We start from the raw sequence: 14,402 nt of genomic DNA, 5'->3' as shown, positions 1-14,402 counted from the left end.
ATATTATTTTAAAATAAAACATTTTGAAAATTTAAAAAAATTAAATGTAAAACAAAATAAACTTAGGAAAAAAATTAATTGAGAAATCCTAACAATTTCTCATTTTTCAATTATTAAAGAAATCGCCTTCAAGATATAACCATTTCTAACCCTACACATAAAATATAATCATTTAGTAAATAAAACTAAAAACAGTATATTTAAAGGAAGAAAAAGTTACAAATCACACCTCATTATATCTATTTTAGGTGAAGGTTAATATCAAAAAGCTTAAATACAATATTATACATATTATTTAGTACTTAAAATTAAAGTCTTGTTCCAATATTACACTATAATATTTAATGAACTTTTTATTATATAAATTACTAAGGTACATTTATTTATTTTATCAACATTATAAATAAAAATGCTTATTTTTTCAGAAAGCCAAGTTAGTATCTCATGTAGTAAATTGCACCCCACAAAATTGGAATAGAAAAAAAAAAGAAAATGAAAAATTAATATAAAGTTGGTAAAGAAAATGAAGTCTAAAAAAAAGAATTTGTAAAGACATTGGTTTAAACCCTACAAAATGCAGAAAACAGGGTTTTGTATAAGAATGGAAGAAGAATGAGTGTTGGAAGAAAGTAAAGAAAGGCTGGCATGTGGGCTGTGACAGCACAACCATTTATCAAATCCCATTTTCTCAAACACACACTTCCACTTCTTCTCATGGCAAACCAAACATCACTCTCCTTCTCTTCTGGGTCTCCCGTTCACGCGCCTCTGAAGCGCGTGGGCACGCACAATGGAAGCTTTCACTGCGACGAGGCCCTTGGTTGCTTCATGATTCGCCTCACTCACAAATTCAACAACGCCGAAATCGTTCGCACCCGAGACCCTCAGGTTTGGTTCATCTCTCATCCCACTCGTTTTTAGTTTTTTTTTTTTTTTGCTTGATTGCTGAGGAAATATGATGTTTTTTGTATGGTTGATGGTGAAATGTGATATTTTTGGGGGTTTGGCTTGTGGAAAACATTTTGTTTTGGTTTGGTCTTCGGAAATATGACTTTTATTTTCTTTTGGTTGATTAGAAATTTTGTTTTTCTGGGTGGGGTTGTGATTTCCTTAATGGTTTGCATGTTTAGTTGCTGAGAAAATGTGGACAACGGTGTTGCCTTTTGAGTTGCCGGCATTTTGGTTTGTTGGGGGAGTTTTCTTTATATAAACTTAATTGTCAGTGAAGAATGAATGGGAGTGGCAGTGGAAATTTTGTTGGGATGTTGTGTTAAGGTTTTATATTGTTGCTGGTGTTGGTTTTTTGATGTTTCCCTATGTGTTTAGGGTAGACTTTAGCGAATGAATGGGGTGGAAGTTTGTGGCGTAATATCTGTTTGAAGCTTTTTGCATAAATTAAACTTTGTATCTCTAGGTGTTGGAGGGTCTTGATGCTGTTCTTGATGTTGGGGGAGTCTATGACCCTGCTCGAGATCGGTATGATCATCATCAGAAGGGTTTCGAAGAAGTTTTTGGGCATGGTTTCTCCACTAAATTGAGCAGTGCTGGTCTTGTTTATAAGGTAAAATTCTCATCTAAACCACCTATTTGGTCATGGTTTTATTATGACATTTTGTTTATGTCATGTACTTCAATTGCACAGTGGTGAGTTCCTCTGTTTTGTACAATGTTGAATTGTTTGTGGGAAAATTTCTTCTGAATGTGAATATACGTTGAAAATTATATTTAGCTTGTGTTTTCTGTCTAGCATTTTGGAAAGGAGATTATAGCCAAAGAACTGAAGGTAGATGAGGAAAACCAAGATGTCCATCAGATATATTTGGCTGTTTACAAGAGCTTCATGGAGGTAATATATTTTTGAATATTGTCCCTGTCTTCTTGTCTCCATGCATACTTTGGATGAACTTGCTTGATTTAATTCTCTTATGTACTGGTTCATTTTTAGTTATTATGTTCTTCCAATTGAGCAAAATCTAGGTTGAGGGGATTGAGGAAATAATTTATCCAGAAAATGGATGCTGAGAGGAGTCAAACATCCTGATAGATGCTTTTTAATAGAGAATGGGAACTAGCAGGAGGGGAAAAAAATATTGAACGGACTCCACTAGATTTGGGAAACTCTGGAGAGAAATAGGGCTTGAAGGATTTGAGAGTCTAAACAAATAACCAACTAACTTCGTTTACATTCTCTGTCTATGTGTCTATCTACCTAAGTAGTTAACTGACTTTGATAAGACAAGGCTTATCCACTTGATGCCTCGTGTCCATTCTTATTTATCCTGCCCTAAACATTTCTATTTGCGGGTCAAGTAATCAAACATTCTTTATTTTTTTCTTGCATTACAATAGCGAGTGTTTCAAAGTATAGTGTATATTTCATCTGTATTATATATAGTTTTGAATTTGGCATGTTGTATAATAAAATGTGGACTTTAAGCTTAACTCAACCTTACAAAATTGGTTTTGAATAATGAGGTATGCATTCACTTATATAATATACTTTGGTCATATCTTTAGTTGATGTGGGATTTTCAACAATAGAAATAGAATGAGAAAGATGGATTCAGTTTTGCACCATAACCCAATTATATCAAGGTTCTGGTGTAGTTATGGAATGCCATGTTTCCACTTTTTTTTGTTGAAATATGTCAATACTCACATAGAGCCATTTATGTTCTATATACAGTACAAGTGTGGTAATAATTAATTCTAGGCTTTGCGAATAATTGGTCTGTGGGTGGTCTAGTGTCTTATTAACTTCTATGACTTCTGCTACAAATTTTTGTTTCTTTGATGGGGACATATGTCTGGAAATTGTACATTCATGCCGTAGACCAGTTTTTGTTTATTGATATTCATTACCAAATTATTGATTGTGAGAGGACTTTGGTTGACTTTTGTTTTGGGACATTCAACTATGAATCACTTGTTCTTGGGTTAATTTGATAAAGGCCTGCAGGATGGTGTATGGAATTAATGGTGAATTTGGGGTTAGTTAGTCTATCCAAAATGGATGATCAGTGAAAACAGCATGTTTCTAACTTACATGTTTATGATATTAGTGTTATTGTTTAATGATATCAGGCAATTGATGCTATAGACAATGGGATCAATCGGTATGATACAGACCAGCCTCCAAAATATGTGAATAATACTCATTTATCCTCAAGAGTAGGGAGGTTAAATTTGGACTGGACAGATCCTGATCAATCAGCTGAAAAAGAAAATGAGGCCTTTCAACGTGCCATGGCTCTTGCTGGCAGTGAATTTCTGGATGTGAGTCTCTTGGGCACTTTCTTTTTGAACTTCAACAGGAATAAGTGGTTTTAAAAATTATCTTGCCTGTTTTACATTTTGGTTTGTTGTTTGAGATAGCTCCCCTCTTCACTTGTAGAGTGTTCGATTTCATGTAAAGTCATGGTTACCGGCAAGGTCAATTGTAATGGAGACCTTAGCAGCAAGACAGACTGTTGATCCTAGTGGAGAAATTCTAGTTTTGACCAAATTTTGTCCTGTAAGTTGAAAATTCTTGCCTCTTCTAACATTTTGTTTAACATTTGAATTTGATTCATTCAACTTATTTCTATTCAGCTGTGCTATATTAAGAAATAATGATTTGAAGCTTGAACATGTTCAACAGTTTTAACATGTTGACGAATACGCTAGAGGATCTTGTAAATTTTCATGCTAAAATTAACTAGTATGCATCTCATCTCACGTACAAAATTTCTTATTATTGAATATTAATACTGAAAATGATGGTTTGATCCTTGAATGTGTATTTATTTAGACATCTTCTGGAGCTCAACATTTCTTGATGAAAAAAGGATCTAATTCTCTTATAATGCAAGTAAATATAATCAGTTGAAGCAATGATTTCTTGATGAAAAAAGGATATAATTTTCTTATCACACAAGTGAATACAATCAGTTGAAGCAGGATATGATAACCTTTTTATCAAATAAGTTTACATACGAGCTTGTGATTCTTAGTTCCTGTTGATGGCTATACTTGTTTTCAACTCCCTAGCTGTTTTCTGTGAGTTTTTTCCTGCGTTGTGTGATTTGTGACCTAACAACACTAGTAGTTTTGGAGCAAAACAAATCCCTGGTGGTGTGATCATAGCTGTTGTGGCACATCTATGTTAGTACATTGAACCGACTATTTTGGCTTACTTTCCTATTATAATTCTGTTAAATGTTATAATTTCATAAAGCTGTATTATTGTATCAGTTAAGTCTGTTAATGCATTATTTATATACGTGTATATATAGTCCAGAGCATTGTATCACTGTCTTTCAGTCTGTAATCTTCTATTCACTCATTTTTGAATATGAATACATTTTTTTCTGCATTCTCTGGTTCGATATGGTATTCAGGAGACATTCAGCTTCTGCAACTCCGATTCTTTTTTATCCAATCATATAAAAGCCATCAACAGGCTGCTGCTATGATCTAGAATGGTCATCTTTGGCCAATGTTCAGTTATATATCTGTCTTCTGAAAATACTTCAAGTCCTCCAGTTTTTTATTCTCCCTGGGTATCAGCTACATAATACTATTAGCATTGTACTTTCAGAAATTGTTAGCTTGTGTTTTGTTTTCTGCAGTGGAAGCTGCACTTATTCGAGCTTGAAGGGGAGTTGAAAACTGATCCTCCAATCAAATATGTTCTATATCAGGTATTTGCTTATTTTCATTTTCTCTCGGGTTCTATTCTCTGTTTCTAGCCTCCATTAAGTCTCAAAATAATGTGTGGTAGTTGTTTTTTTACCTTTGACACTAATTGGTGCATGTTGTTCGAGGTGCAAATATTTTTGATAAGCTACAATAGGATTTGTAATATTACTTTTGGTCATTTTGTATCATTGTTTTTCAGTCTGTAATCTTCTATTCACTCAGTTTTGAATATGAATACATTTTTTTCGGCATTCTCTGGTTCGATATGGTATCAGGAGACATTCAGCTTCTGCAACTCCGATTCTTTTTTATCCGATCATATAAAAGCCATCAACAGGCTGCTGCTATGATCTAGATTAGAGTTCTGTATGTTTCATAGAATATCATGTCACATAGAATAAGTATTTGTGAGGTCTTCATAAATTTCATAGGCCCATTGGAGTAAAACATATAATTTCTACTGATTTTTTGTAGTCGTGGATCCTTATTGCCATGTAATAATTCGTGATTCATCATTGTTCCAAATTTGGAAATTAGGGTTATCCAGAGATACAACCTCTCCTTCAATATGGTTGAGCTTACTCGTACCCTTCAATATGTGTCTAATAAATTGAGCCCATTGGAGATAATTTCATTCATTAAAAGTGACTATCATCAGGTAAGTCTGAAAGATCGGTGGAGTTGCCATGGCCAAGATGTGAGCAATGTTGCCATGGACAATGCTCCTTTCAAATGAGAGATACGTACTCTGATGCAAGCAGTAGTGGGAATGGTTGTTGGACGAGCTATCATGCATCGAAAATTTGTGGCATATGAAACTCACTAGCAGTGGAAGAGGAGGTGTGTGGTAGCTTTGATTTTGTCATGACTCAAGTGATGGACATATCACGACAATGGTGGAAATTGTAGTGACAGAGTTGGTTGCTAGGAAACACAAACCAGGTGCACTTCAGGCAACCCCAATCATCAAAAGGAAATAGGTCCACTCTAGGCAAACCCCAAAAAGGAATCGTAACTAAGACACTAAAGAAGAAATGCAAAAGTAGAACCTCAAAGATTAGGAGCTTTGATACTAACTTAGTAAAGGATTAATCTGAATGGGAAAAGATTTTATTCAGTTCATTGATTTAAAGTAGTACATTGGCACTCTAACCGTAAAGTAAAGATTATGAAGAGGTCTCTAGAATCTTCTAACAACACACTTAATATCCTAGAGTAGCTTATTCACTATATTTTCTTTCGAATCAACAAGTAACCATATGAATTTTTAGCCTCATGCAATGAATTGCATGCGGAATGAATTTGAGTATATTTGGTCAAGTGCATTCCAAGAAAAATTGTCAATTGGAACAACAAAGGATAAAAGTTGTGTATGTTAAATATAATATTAAACTTGAGATGAGATAAAGTGTAGAGAAGACAAAGACCTATGATCCCATATACTTGTCTCGTATTGAATTAGATGATGAGTGGATAACCGTAAAGGGAAAGTCCTTGCTTGGTTATGCATGCTTCATGGATGAATGTACATGAGTGTTTTGATGTTGATGAGGGAGCTAGAAGTAAAAGTGGTCCAAGAAACTTGAATGCCAGGGTCAACATGTAGGGAAATCCTCAATAGATGAGGATGAAGTTGAAGATGTTAGTGAGGAAAGGGAAGAACTTTTGATAGTCGAGGATGATGTTTTGTAGGAGTTTTTGTAGGCTATATTCCTGAATCTATGTAGCAGCAGCAAACTGCCCTTATTATGCAGCAACATCACTGTTTTTTGGGAGTATATGTTGCTGAATTGTGCAGCATCAAACAATAGTTGTTTATTTAATTTGTGGAGTTGGTAGCTACTTTTCTTGGCCTTGTGGCTGTTTTTATGTACACAATATCTGTTTTGTAATTATACGACAATTAGCTTTTTGGCGTTGTGCTTATATATGTGTGTGTGTTTTATCTTGACTACCGTTTATATATATATATATATATATAAATATATATATATATATATATATAAATACACACACACACACACGACAGTAACCACCGTTTACCAAGGGAGTAAAAAACTGTTTTACCCATCTTTCCCTATGAGCAAAATTGTTTAAAATAAACCTTCATACATCAATATTGTTCAATGATAGCTTATTATCGAAAGTTTATTATTGATTATTTAATTTGAAAAATTGACTAATCAATAACTTTAATCGATTAATACTTGAGAAGTTTCTACATTTGGTTTGTAACTTTTGAGGATATAATGCGTATTTACTTATGCTAACAATTATATCAAATCACATTTTTAAAATATATTTCTATTCTATTTTATCTATTTTTACTCTACCAAACAATTATACATTCAATTTTATTTCTTACCTCTTTCTCTTTTCTTATAAGTGTTTCTCTATTTCCATTCCCTAGAGCAAGCAAGTTGTTAGTCCTTCCTATGTTCCTTCCATCCCATTTCCACCAAAATAGACAAAAGTTAAAAAAAGAGATAGGAAAGCTATGGGCTTTATCATTGTTAGAAGTGGAGTTTAAGTCTAACTCAACCCCACAAAACTGACTTGTAAGGTTAAGTTTTCACTCTACCTATATACTATGAAATTGTCTTATTTCTTGTCGATGTGGGACTTCCAACACACCCTCTCATGCTGAAGTATATACATCTCGTGCGTGGGTCTAGAAATGGGTGGTCCGATAGCGACTTGATAGCGGGTGGAATAGAATGTCTAAGAAATCTCGTTAGGATAGACTTTTAATTATGGTTCTGATACCATGTTAGAAGTGGAGTTTAAGCCTAACTCAACCCCACAAAATCGGCTTGTAAAGTGAGGTTTGCACCTAACTTATATACTATGAAATTGTCTTATCTTTAGTCGATGTGGGACTTCCAACAATCATTATTGACACATAGAAAACTCTAATGACTGCATGCGGATGTGGTTTAGCTCAAGTAGTAAGATCAAAATAGTCCACTTGAAGGGCATAGGTTAGATTCTTTGTGCTAACAATTTCCTTCACTTAAAAAATCTTTAAGTAAGAAGTTCATCGGGATGTCATCAGAAAGTCAAAAATATTTATCGTTGACCTTGGCCTAGGAAAATACTGGTATGTTATCGAAAGGGGGATCAAAAGTCAAAATTTACTTAAATGTAATATTTGTTGATATTTTATTTTGTACTAGTGATGGTTTTTAGTACCAAATAAGTATAGTTTTTCTTAAGAAATGAACTTTAAGTAATTTAATCATATAAAATCAACTTCTAAGTTGAGGTTTGCATCTACTCATATATTATATAATTTGGCCTTGGAAAATACTGGTATGTTATCAAAACGGGGGATCAAAAGTCAAAATTTATTGAAATGTAATATTTGTTGATAGTCTATTTTGTACTAGTGGTGGTTTTTAGTACCAAATAAATACAATTTTTCTTAAGAAATAAACTTTAAGTCTAATTTAATCATACAAAATCAATTTCTGAGGTGAGGTTTGCATTGCATCCACTCATATATTATATAATTTGGCCTTATCTCTGTCAATGTGGGCTCTTCAACACCCTCTCATGTTGAGAACTAGATATCTCGAGTGTGTGACTAGGGGAGAACCTATTAATTGGTGACATGAGGCCCAACACATTGGCACGATAAATTTTGAATGACTCTTGTACCATATAAAGAAGTGGACTAAGTCTAATTTAACTCCTCAAAACTAACTTCTAAGATGAGATTACTAACTTATATATTATAATTTAGTTTTATTTCTAGTCAATATGAGCTCTTCAACCATTTTCCTTTTTCAAAAATGAAATTTTGGAATCATTGGTGAAACCTTAGTACTTGATAAGTGATTTCTTTCACTTATTGAATTTCTGTTAGAATTTTTCTTCAAAGTTAAGTCTATAATTTTTGTATGGAAAGGTTCTTCACATCTATGTTTTGAAAACCAGTCAGGTCATTGAATGAGTCAAAGGCACCAGTTCAGGTTCACTTGATGAGCCACTTTAAAAAAAATAATAGTGATTAAAATATATGAAAAGTAACATTAGAGATATAATTTCATAATATAGTAATACACTACCAAAAATTAGAAGTACACAAATAAGTTATAGTATATAAGTGAGGTGCAAATCTCTTCTTACAGGTTAGTTATACAAGGTTGAATTAAACATAAACCAACTTACTACTTTGAAGTTAATAAGTTTCTTGATAAGAAAAGAAATGAAAATAACATTTGTTTTTTTTTTTTTCAAAAAGGGATTGTTTATTTAACTGTCATGAACCAGTTTTTCCAGTTTTTCACCTGTTCAATTGAAAACCAGTTTTATAATTTAAATGGATTGGACACTGGAATGGTTTTCCGGTTGAACGGGTTGTTCCTGGTCAGTTCTAACAAATCTTATGGTAAAATGATAAATATATATCTAGTCTAGGTTCTGTTACACATTTACATATTTCTTTACATCACCTAATGTCATTTACAGGATGAAAGAAGCAAACAATGGAGAGTGCAGGCAGTTGCAGTATCTCCTGACAGTTTTGATAGCCGAAAGGCTCTTCCCTTGCAGTGGCGAGGATTAAGGGATGAAGAACTGTCAAAGGAGGCTGGAATTCCTGGCTGTGTTTTTGTGCACATGAGTGGATTTATTGGTGGAAACCAAAACTTTGATGGTGCCTTGGCCATGGCAAGGGCTGCTTTGAAGATGTAGACAGGATCATGTGAACCAAGGAGGGCTATCATCATTAATTTTCCATACTCAACAAGATTAGGACTTGGCACAGTGGCTTAAAGATTGTTCGATATCAACTTCAAGAACTTATTTACTGATATGTGGGTATACCTTATCCATATTTTCTTTCAATAGTTTAACCATGTATAATGAATATATGATGTTTAATTTATTGATAATTGTTGTTTGTTGATTTTATCGTTATTATCATCTATTATAGGATATGAATATTCTTGTGGCTATTTTGTTCTCTTGAGACAGCATAAGAAACATCAGAAATCGATAAACCAATTTTAAGAATCCATATTTCTTCTATCATATTTTCTGTCACTGTATACTTTGATATAGTAATATGTGTGGTCTATGAATGTGTCTCTAATTCCTATTGAAAAAAGGAACACTATTTGCAGCATATGATCTCTAGTAGCACCATTGCAAAACTGTGGCAAAGCCTCAATTGTGATTGGATCTTCTGGAAACTATTCTTGTGCATAGTTCTCCACCATTATAGTAAGTGAGGAGACTGTGAACCCCTGTGGCATGTTTGGAATTCATTATAGTCTCTACAAATACCATTTACTTGTAAATTCTATTTTTAATTTCTTTTACTGTCATTTAAGTTCAGAGAGTACAGGAAATAAGACTAAAAGGAATGATATTTAAATAGAGATTAAAAAGGTAAAATTTGTTGTACCATAGGAGCTAAATGAATAATTTTACCTGCAGGTTATGTTTTAAAACAATTGAACAATTCCTTAGTCTTAGATTGGATTTTTTAGTTCATGGAAGTAAAAAGTTTTCAATATCAATTTCTTAGCATCTAATATTACACTAGGTTATAAAATGCAGGCGAGCAAGTAAAAATTGCTATTGAGGATTGCTCCATTTATTTGTAAATACAAGATATTATACTTAATGTACACGATTAGGGGATTTAGATTGAAAGTATGGATTCTTCTGTAGAAGAATAGTTTCTATATTTACTCTTAAATGGAGAATAATTGTACTAAATTTTAAATTTAAACTATTTAAATGACCGATTTGGGCGTTAAATTTGTAAACAAATGAACAATTTAGTTTTGAAAAATAGAAAAAAATACGATTTAGTCCTGAATAATTAGTTTTTAAACTTTTACTACTTTATATTAAAATTAGTTTAACAAATACATTTTAGTAGCAAATTAGTTCTTCAACGTTAATTGAATGACAGAGTATTGCACAAAACAATACAACAATTGCGCATTTTAAACATTCAAACATTAAATCGAAATTGTAAGAAAAGTTTTTTTTTTTTATTGATTTATATATTCCAACAAATTAATTGGTCTTTTTCAATTCTTCAATTCTACCTCCGAGGAAAAAAAAAAGAGAGAATTCATAACATTCATCATTTGCTTACTAAAATAATAAAGAATATTTATCAGCTGAATTAAAAATATAGTTTCCTCAGTGGTAGGTTTCCCAAGTGAAATCTTTTCAAAGCAAGCATGTCTCAGACATATCAATTGTAACAATAGTTTATGTAAAGTCTTCATCAACAAAGTCTGCCACTACCAATTCCTCAATGGCAATTGCTTCCTACACCCAATATTGAATGTGTGAATTGATAAAACCGATCTTTTAACTCATTTTTTTAACCCTAGAATTTTATCCCCTCTTTCTTCACTTGTTTATGTAAAGTGTAGTTGTGTAATACGTAAACCGAAAAATGCTATCCCTAATTTTTGTAGAAGAAAAAACTATCCAGAATATGTTTTCGAAAATGAAAGTGTCAAATTAGATTCTGGATAACATATTTCGTAATGGACAATTTTTCACTTCCACATGAAAACACAAATAGGACATTAGATCTTGATTGAACGTCTCACATAAAGTCAATTAAAAATATATAAATAAATATAAATTTTACTTTACAAGATGGTTTAATAAAATTGAGTTAGATTTAAAGTTTATATCTTAATATACTATCAACCATAAATTATGACATTAGAAAGAAGATCAATATAAGATATATAAGTAAGTGCAAACTTTATCTTACAAGTCAGTTTTGTCAACTAATAAATTGAAAATGTGTTGTCAACTTTTGTAGTATCCAATGAATTGTAGAAACAAAAAAAAAAATTATATGAAAAGAGAACTTCCAAGAAGGAATCATGATGCAATTTTTTTTTGTTTAAAATGGATGTATGGACTTTTGGATAAAATTTTTACCTAAATAATTTTATGAGATAAATAAATAAAATAAACTTTTGTACAAGTTAAAATTAATTTTTATGTAAATTAAGAAATTTTGAGTTATATGAGAAAACTTAATGATAACAAATCCAAAATCAAACGCTGTAAACATAAAAGTTAATGATATCAACGAGAAAATTTGGAAGGATAATAATAAATAGTTGAAATAATTTTTTAAACAATAATTTATAAATTTCAAATAAAGATCTTAAGAGAAAAAGTTTACAAAACCGAAACAAAGTCTTGAAGAAATGTAAATAACAGGAATACCGTTCTTTAAGCACATTTCTAAATTTGTAATCTTATAAATATGTTTTTTTTGTTAAATTAAAATTAACCACAATGTAATTAACAAGTGATTTGTGAAAGTGAAGTACATACCAATTTCCAATTCAACTGTGACGTAAGTGAGTGATAATGTAAAAGATTCTAGAAATAGAATAAAGCTACTGTTAACCTTGTGCCTTATGCAATTTTACAAGGATATTGACATAAATGCTTCATTCTTTTATGTTTTTTTTTTTGTCTAGTGTTGTGGTTTTTCTTAATGTAATAGTGGATGTGTATTTGTGAATAGGATGCAAGAAAGAAGATTATTACTATTATTTGCCGGAATTCAAAGTAATAGATAAGTCACTTCAAGCATAAAAGTTATTTAATGGTATAACAATTTATCTATGAAAAGTGAGTTTGCCTTTAAAAGTATGTTAAATTGTTGCTATTGAATGTTGTTACTTGTTGCTTTCCATGTTAGTAGAAGATGATAGAATAATTAAACAAGACAATCTAACTTTGTACCAGAGCTGTCAAAATGGGTAGGAATTTACGAGCCAACCCGGCTTACCACGAGTTCGAGTTGGGTTGAAATTTTTTTACAAATTTCAATACGGGTTGATTTTTGACCGAACTCATCTAGAACTCGGCTCAGCTGGGTTGAACCCGTGGTGAGCCAGGTTGGCTTACTAACTCGCAGATAAAAGAGTTACACAAGTGTTTTTTATTAAGTTGGACTTTATATTTGGGTCATGTTAGGTTTATTGTTTTAGCCAACACAAATAATTTGTATTTTTTTTTATTTTGGTTTGTAGTTGGATTGTATTAAAGTTTATTTAGATTTTAATTAGAATTATAATTTAGTTTAGACTGAAAAAAAAAATAAAAAAATTGTATTTTGTTTAATTAAGTCAATCCGTGAGCCAACCAGTTTAACCCGCCAACCCGTGGTGGGCCGAGCCGGGTTCAAATTTTTTTGGCTCACTAAAAAGTGAACCAGGTTGGGTTGGCTCACTAAATAATCAACTCGTGATGGGTCGAACCGGGTCGGCTGGGTTATCCGTTTTGACAGCTCTACTTTGTACTCATCATATGAGCAATTTTTTTAAGGTCAAATGATATAACTTTGTAATTATTAGATAATTAATCATATTATTAAGCTCAAATGTCTCCAAACTTGTACTGATCAGACGACATGCATCAGATTGTCTATTTTGTGTAAAGATCACCCAATGATTTTGCTGATAACATTAAAGTGAATTTATATATCTTATCTCTTTGACATGTGTGTTTATGCAATTGAAAGTCTCTATCAAAGTTTGTTTTTCTCTTCAACCAGACACTTAAAAGATATTGTCTAATACGTTCATTAGACGATCAAAGGATATCGTCTAACACACTTTCAAACAAAAAACTAATTTGTTCTAATTGTCTTTATTATTCAAGTTTTGTTTAAATTCGGTTTGAATAAGTCAAAATAAGCCATAAATGAGCACAATATTTTTGGATAATAAAAGGATTCCGTAATGAAAATGTATATATTGTTGGGTAAACTTAAATGTTAGTAGTTGCATTTAATGGTGTTGGTAGAAATGTCTTTGAAAAATGTAAATGTTAGGAGTACATCTAGTAATGATTGTGACATGTACTAGGGTTCATTAATTATGGTTTAGGTAATGGTTGTATTGAATGCATGTAGTTGAAGGACCATGTCCAAAAATCTATAAATTGACAATGTACTCCTCATTGTAAAATACAACAAGATATAATATACAAGAGTGTTTATCCGAAGACCTGTTTGTCAATAAATTGGCATGAGAGCTTCAGAACTCTAGTGTCTAAGCGCTTTAGAGAGTGTTTGAGAGTTTGAGAGTTTGATCAAGATGGCCAACTTAGATAACAACATGCCCTTGCCAAAGTTATCAAAAGGTGTCAGCTATGACAATTAGAGTTTGCAAACGAAGGCCTTACTTGGTTCCCAGGAAGTATGGGATGTGGTCCAAAATGGGCATTAAGAACCATATGATATTAAAGAATAGACGATTGCCCGCCTACTACGTTGAGAGTAATGTGGGTAAAGGACAAAACGACTTTGTACGTGCTGTATCAAGTTGTTGATGAGTCCGAGTTTGAGAAGATAAAAAAATGATAAATCTTCAAAAGAAGCATGGAATATTCTAGAGAAGGAATACAAAGGGGATAATTGTGTGAAGCAAGTCAGACTTCAAACTCTGAAAGGTGAGCTTGAAAACATGAGAATGAAAGATGGGGTTGCCGAGTACGTCTTTCGTGTTGAGACCATGGTGAAACAACTCGAAAGGAATGGAGAGACACTATCCACTTGTTGAGTGGTGGAGAAAATCTTAAGGTCGTTAATTAACGACTTTGAGAATATTGTTTGTGCAATCAAGAAGTCCAAGGACTTGTTAGTGCTCTTAGTGGAAGAGTTTAACGGGTCACTTGAGGTGCATGAGCAATGGATAAGAAAGAAGAAG

At 32.3% G+C, this 14,402-nt stretch overlaps 1 protein-coding gene across 1 annotated transcript; it reads left to right on the top strand.

Moving 5' to 3' along the window:
• The first annotated feature begins 589 nt into the window (after positions 1–589).
• LOC114167488 (Metal-dependent protein hydrolase) lies at positions 590–9,717 on the top strand. Its single transcript, XM_028052585.2, has 7 exons — positions 590–888; positions 1,415–1,561; positions 1,748–1,846; positions 3,085–3,276; positions 3,395–3,514; positions 4,611–4,682; positions 9,154–9,717. Exons 1-7 carry the CDS (start codon positions 646–648, stop codon positions 9,376–9,378), a joined length of 1,098 nt encoding a protein of 365 aa, XP_027908386.1. The 5' UTR covers positions 590–645; the 3' UTR covers positions 9,379–9,717.
• Positions 9,718–14,402: the final 4,685 nt, after the last annotated feature.

This window comes from Vigna unguiculata, chromosome 10, assembly GCF_037176805.1.
Source record: "Vigna unguiculata cultivar grain cowpea cultivar isolate G323 ecotype 2 chromosome 10, ASM3717680v1, whole genome shotgun sequence".
Lineage (NCBI taxonomy): Eukaryota > Viridiplantae > Streptophyta > Magnoliopsida > Fabales > Fabaceae > Vigna > Vigna unguiculata.
Note: the sequence above shows the minus strand (reverse complement) of the source record. Positions and strands in the feature narration are given on the sequence as shown.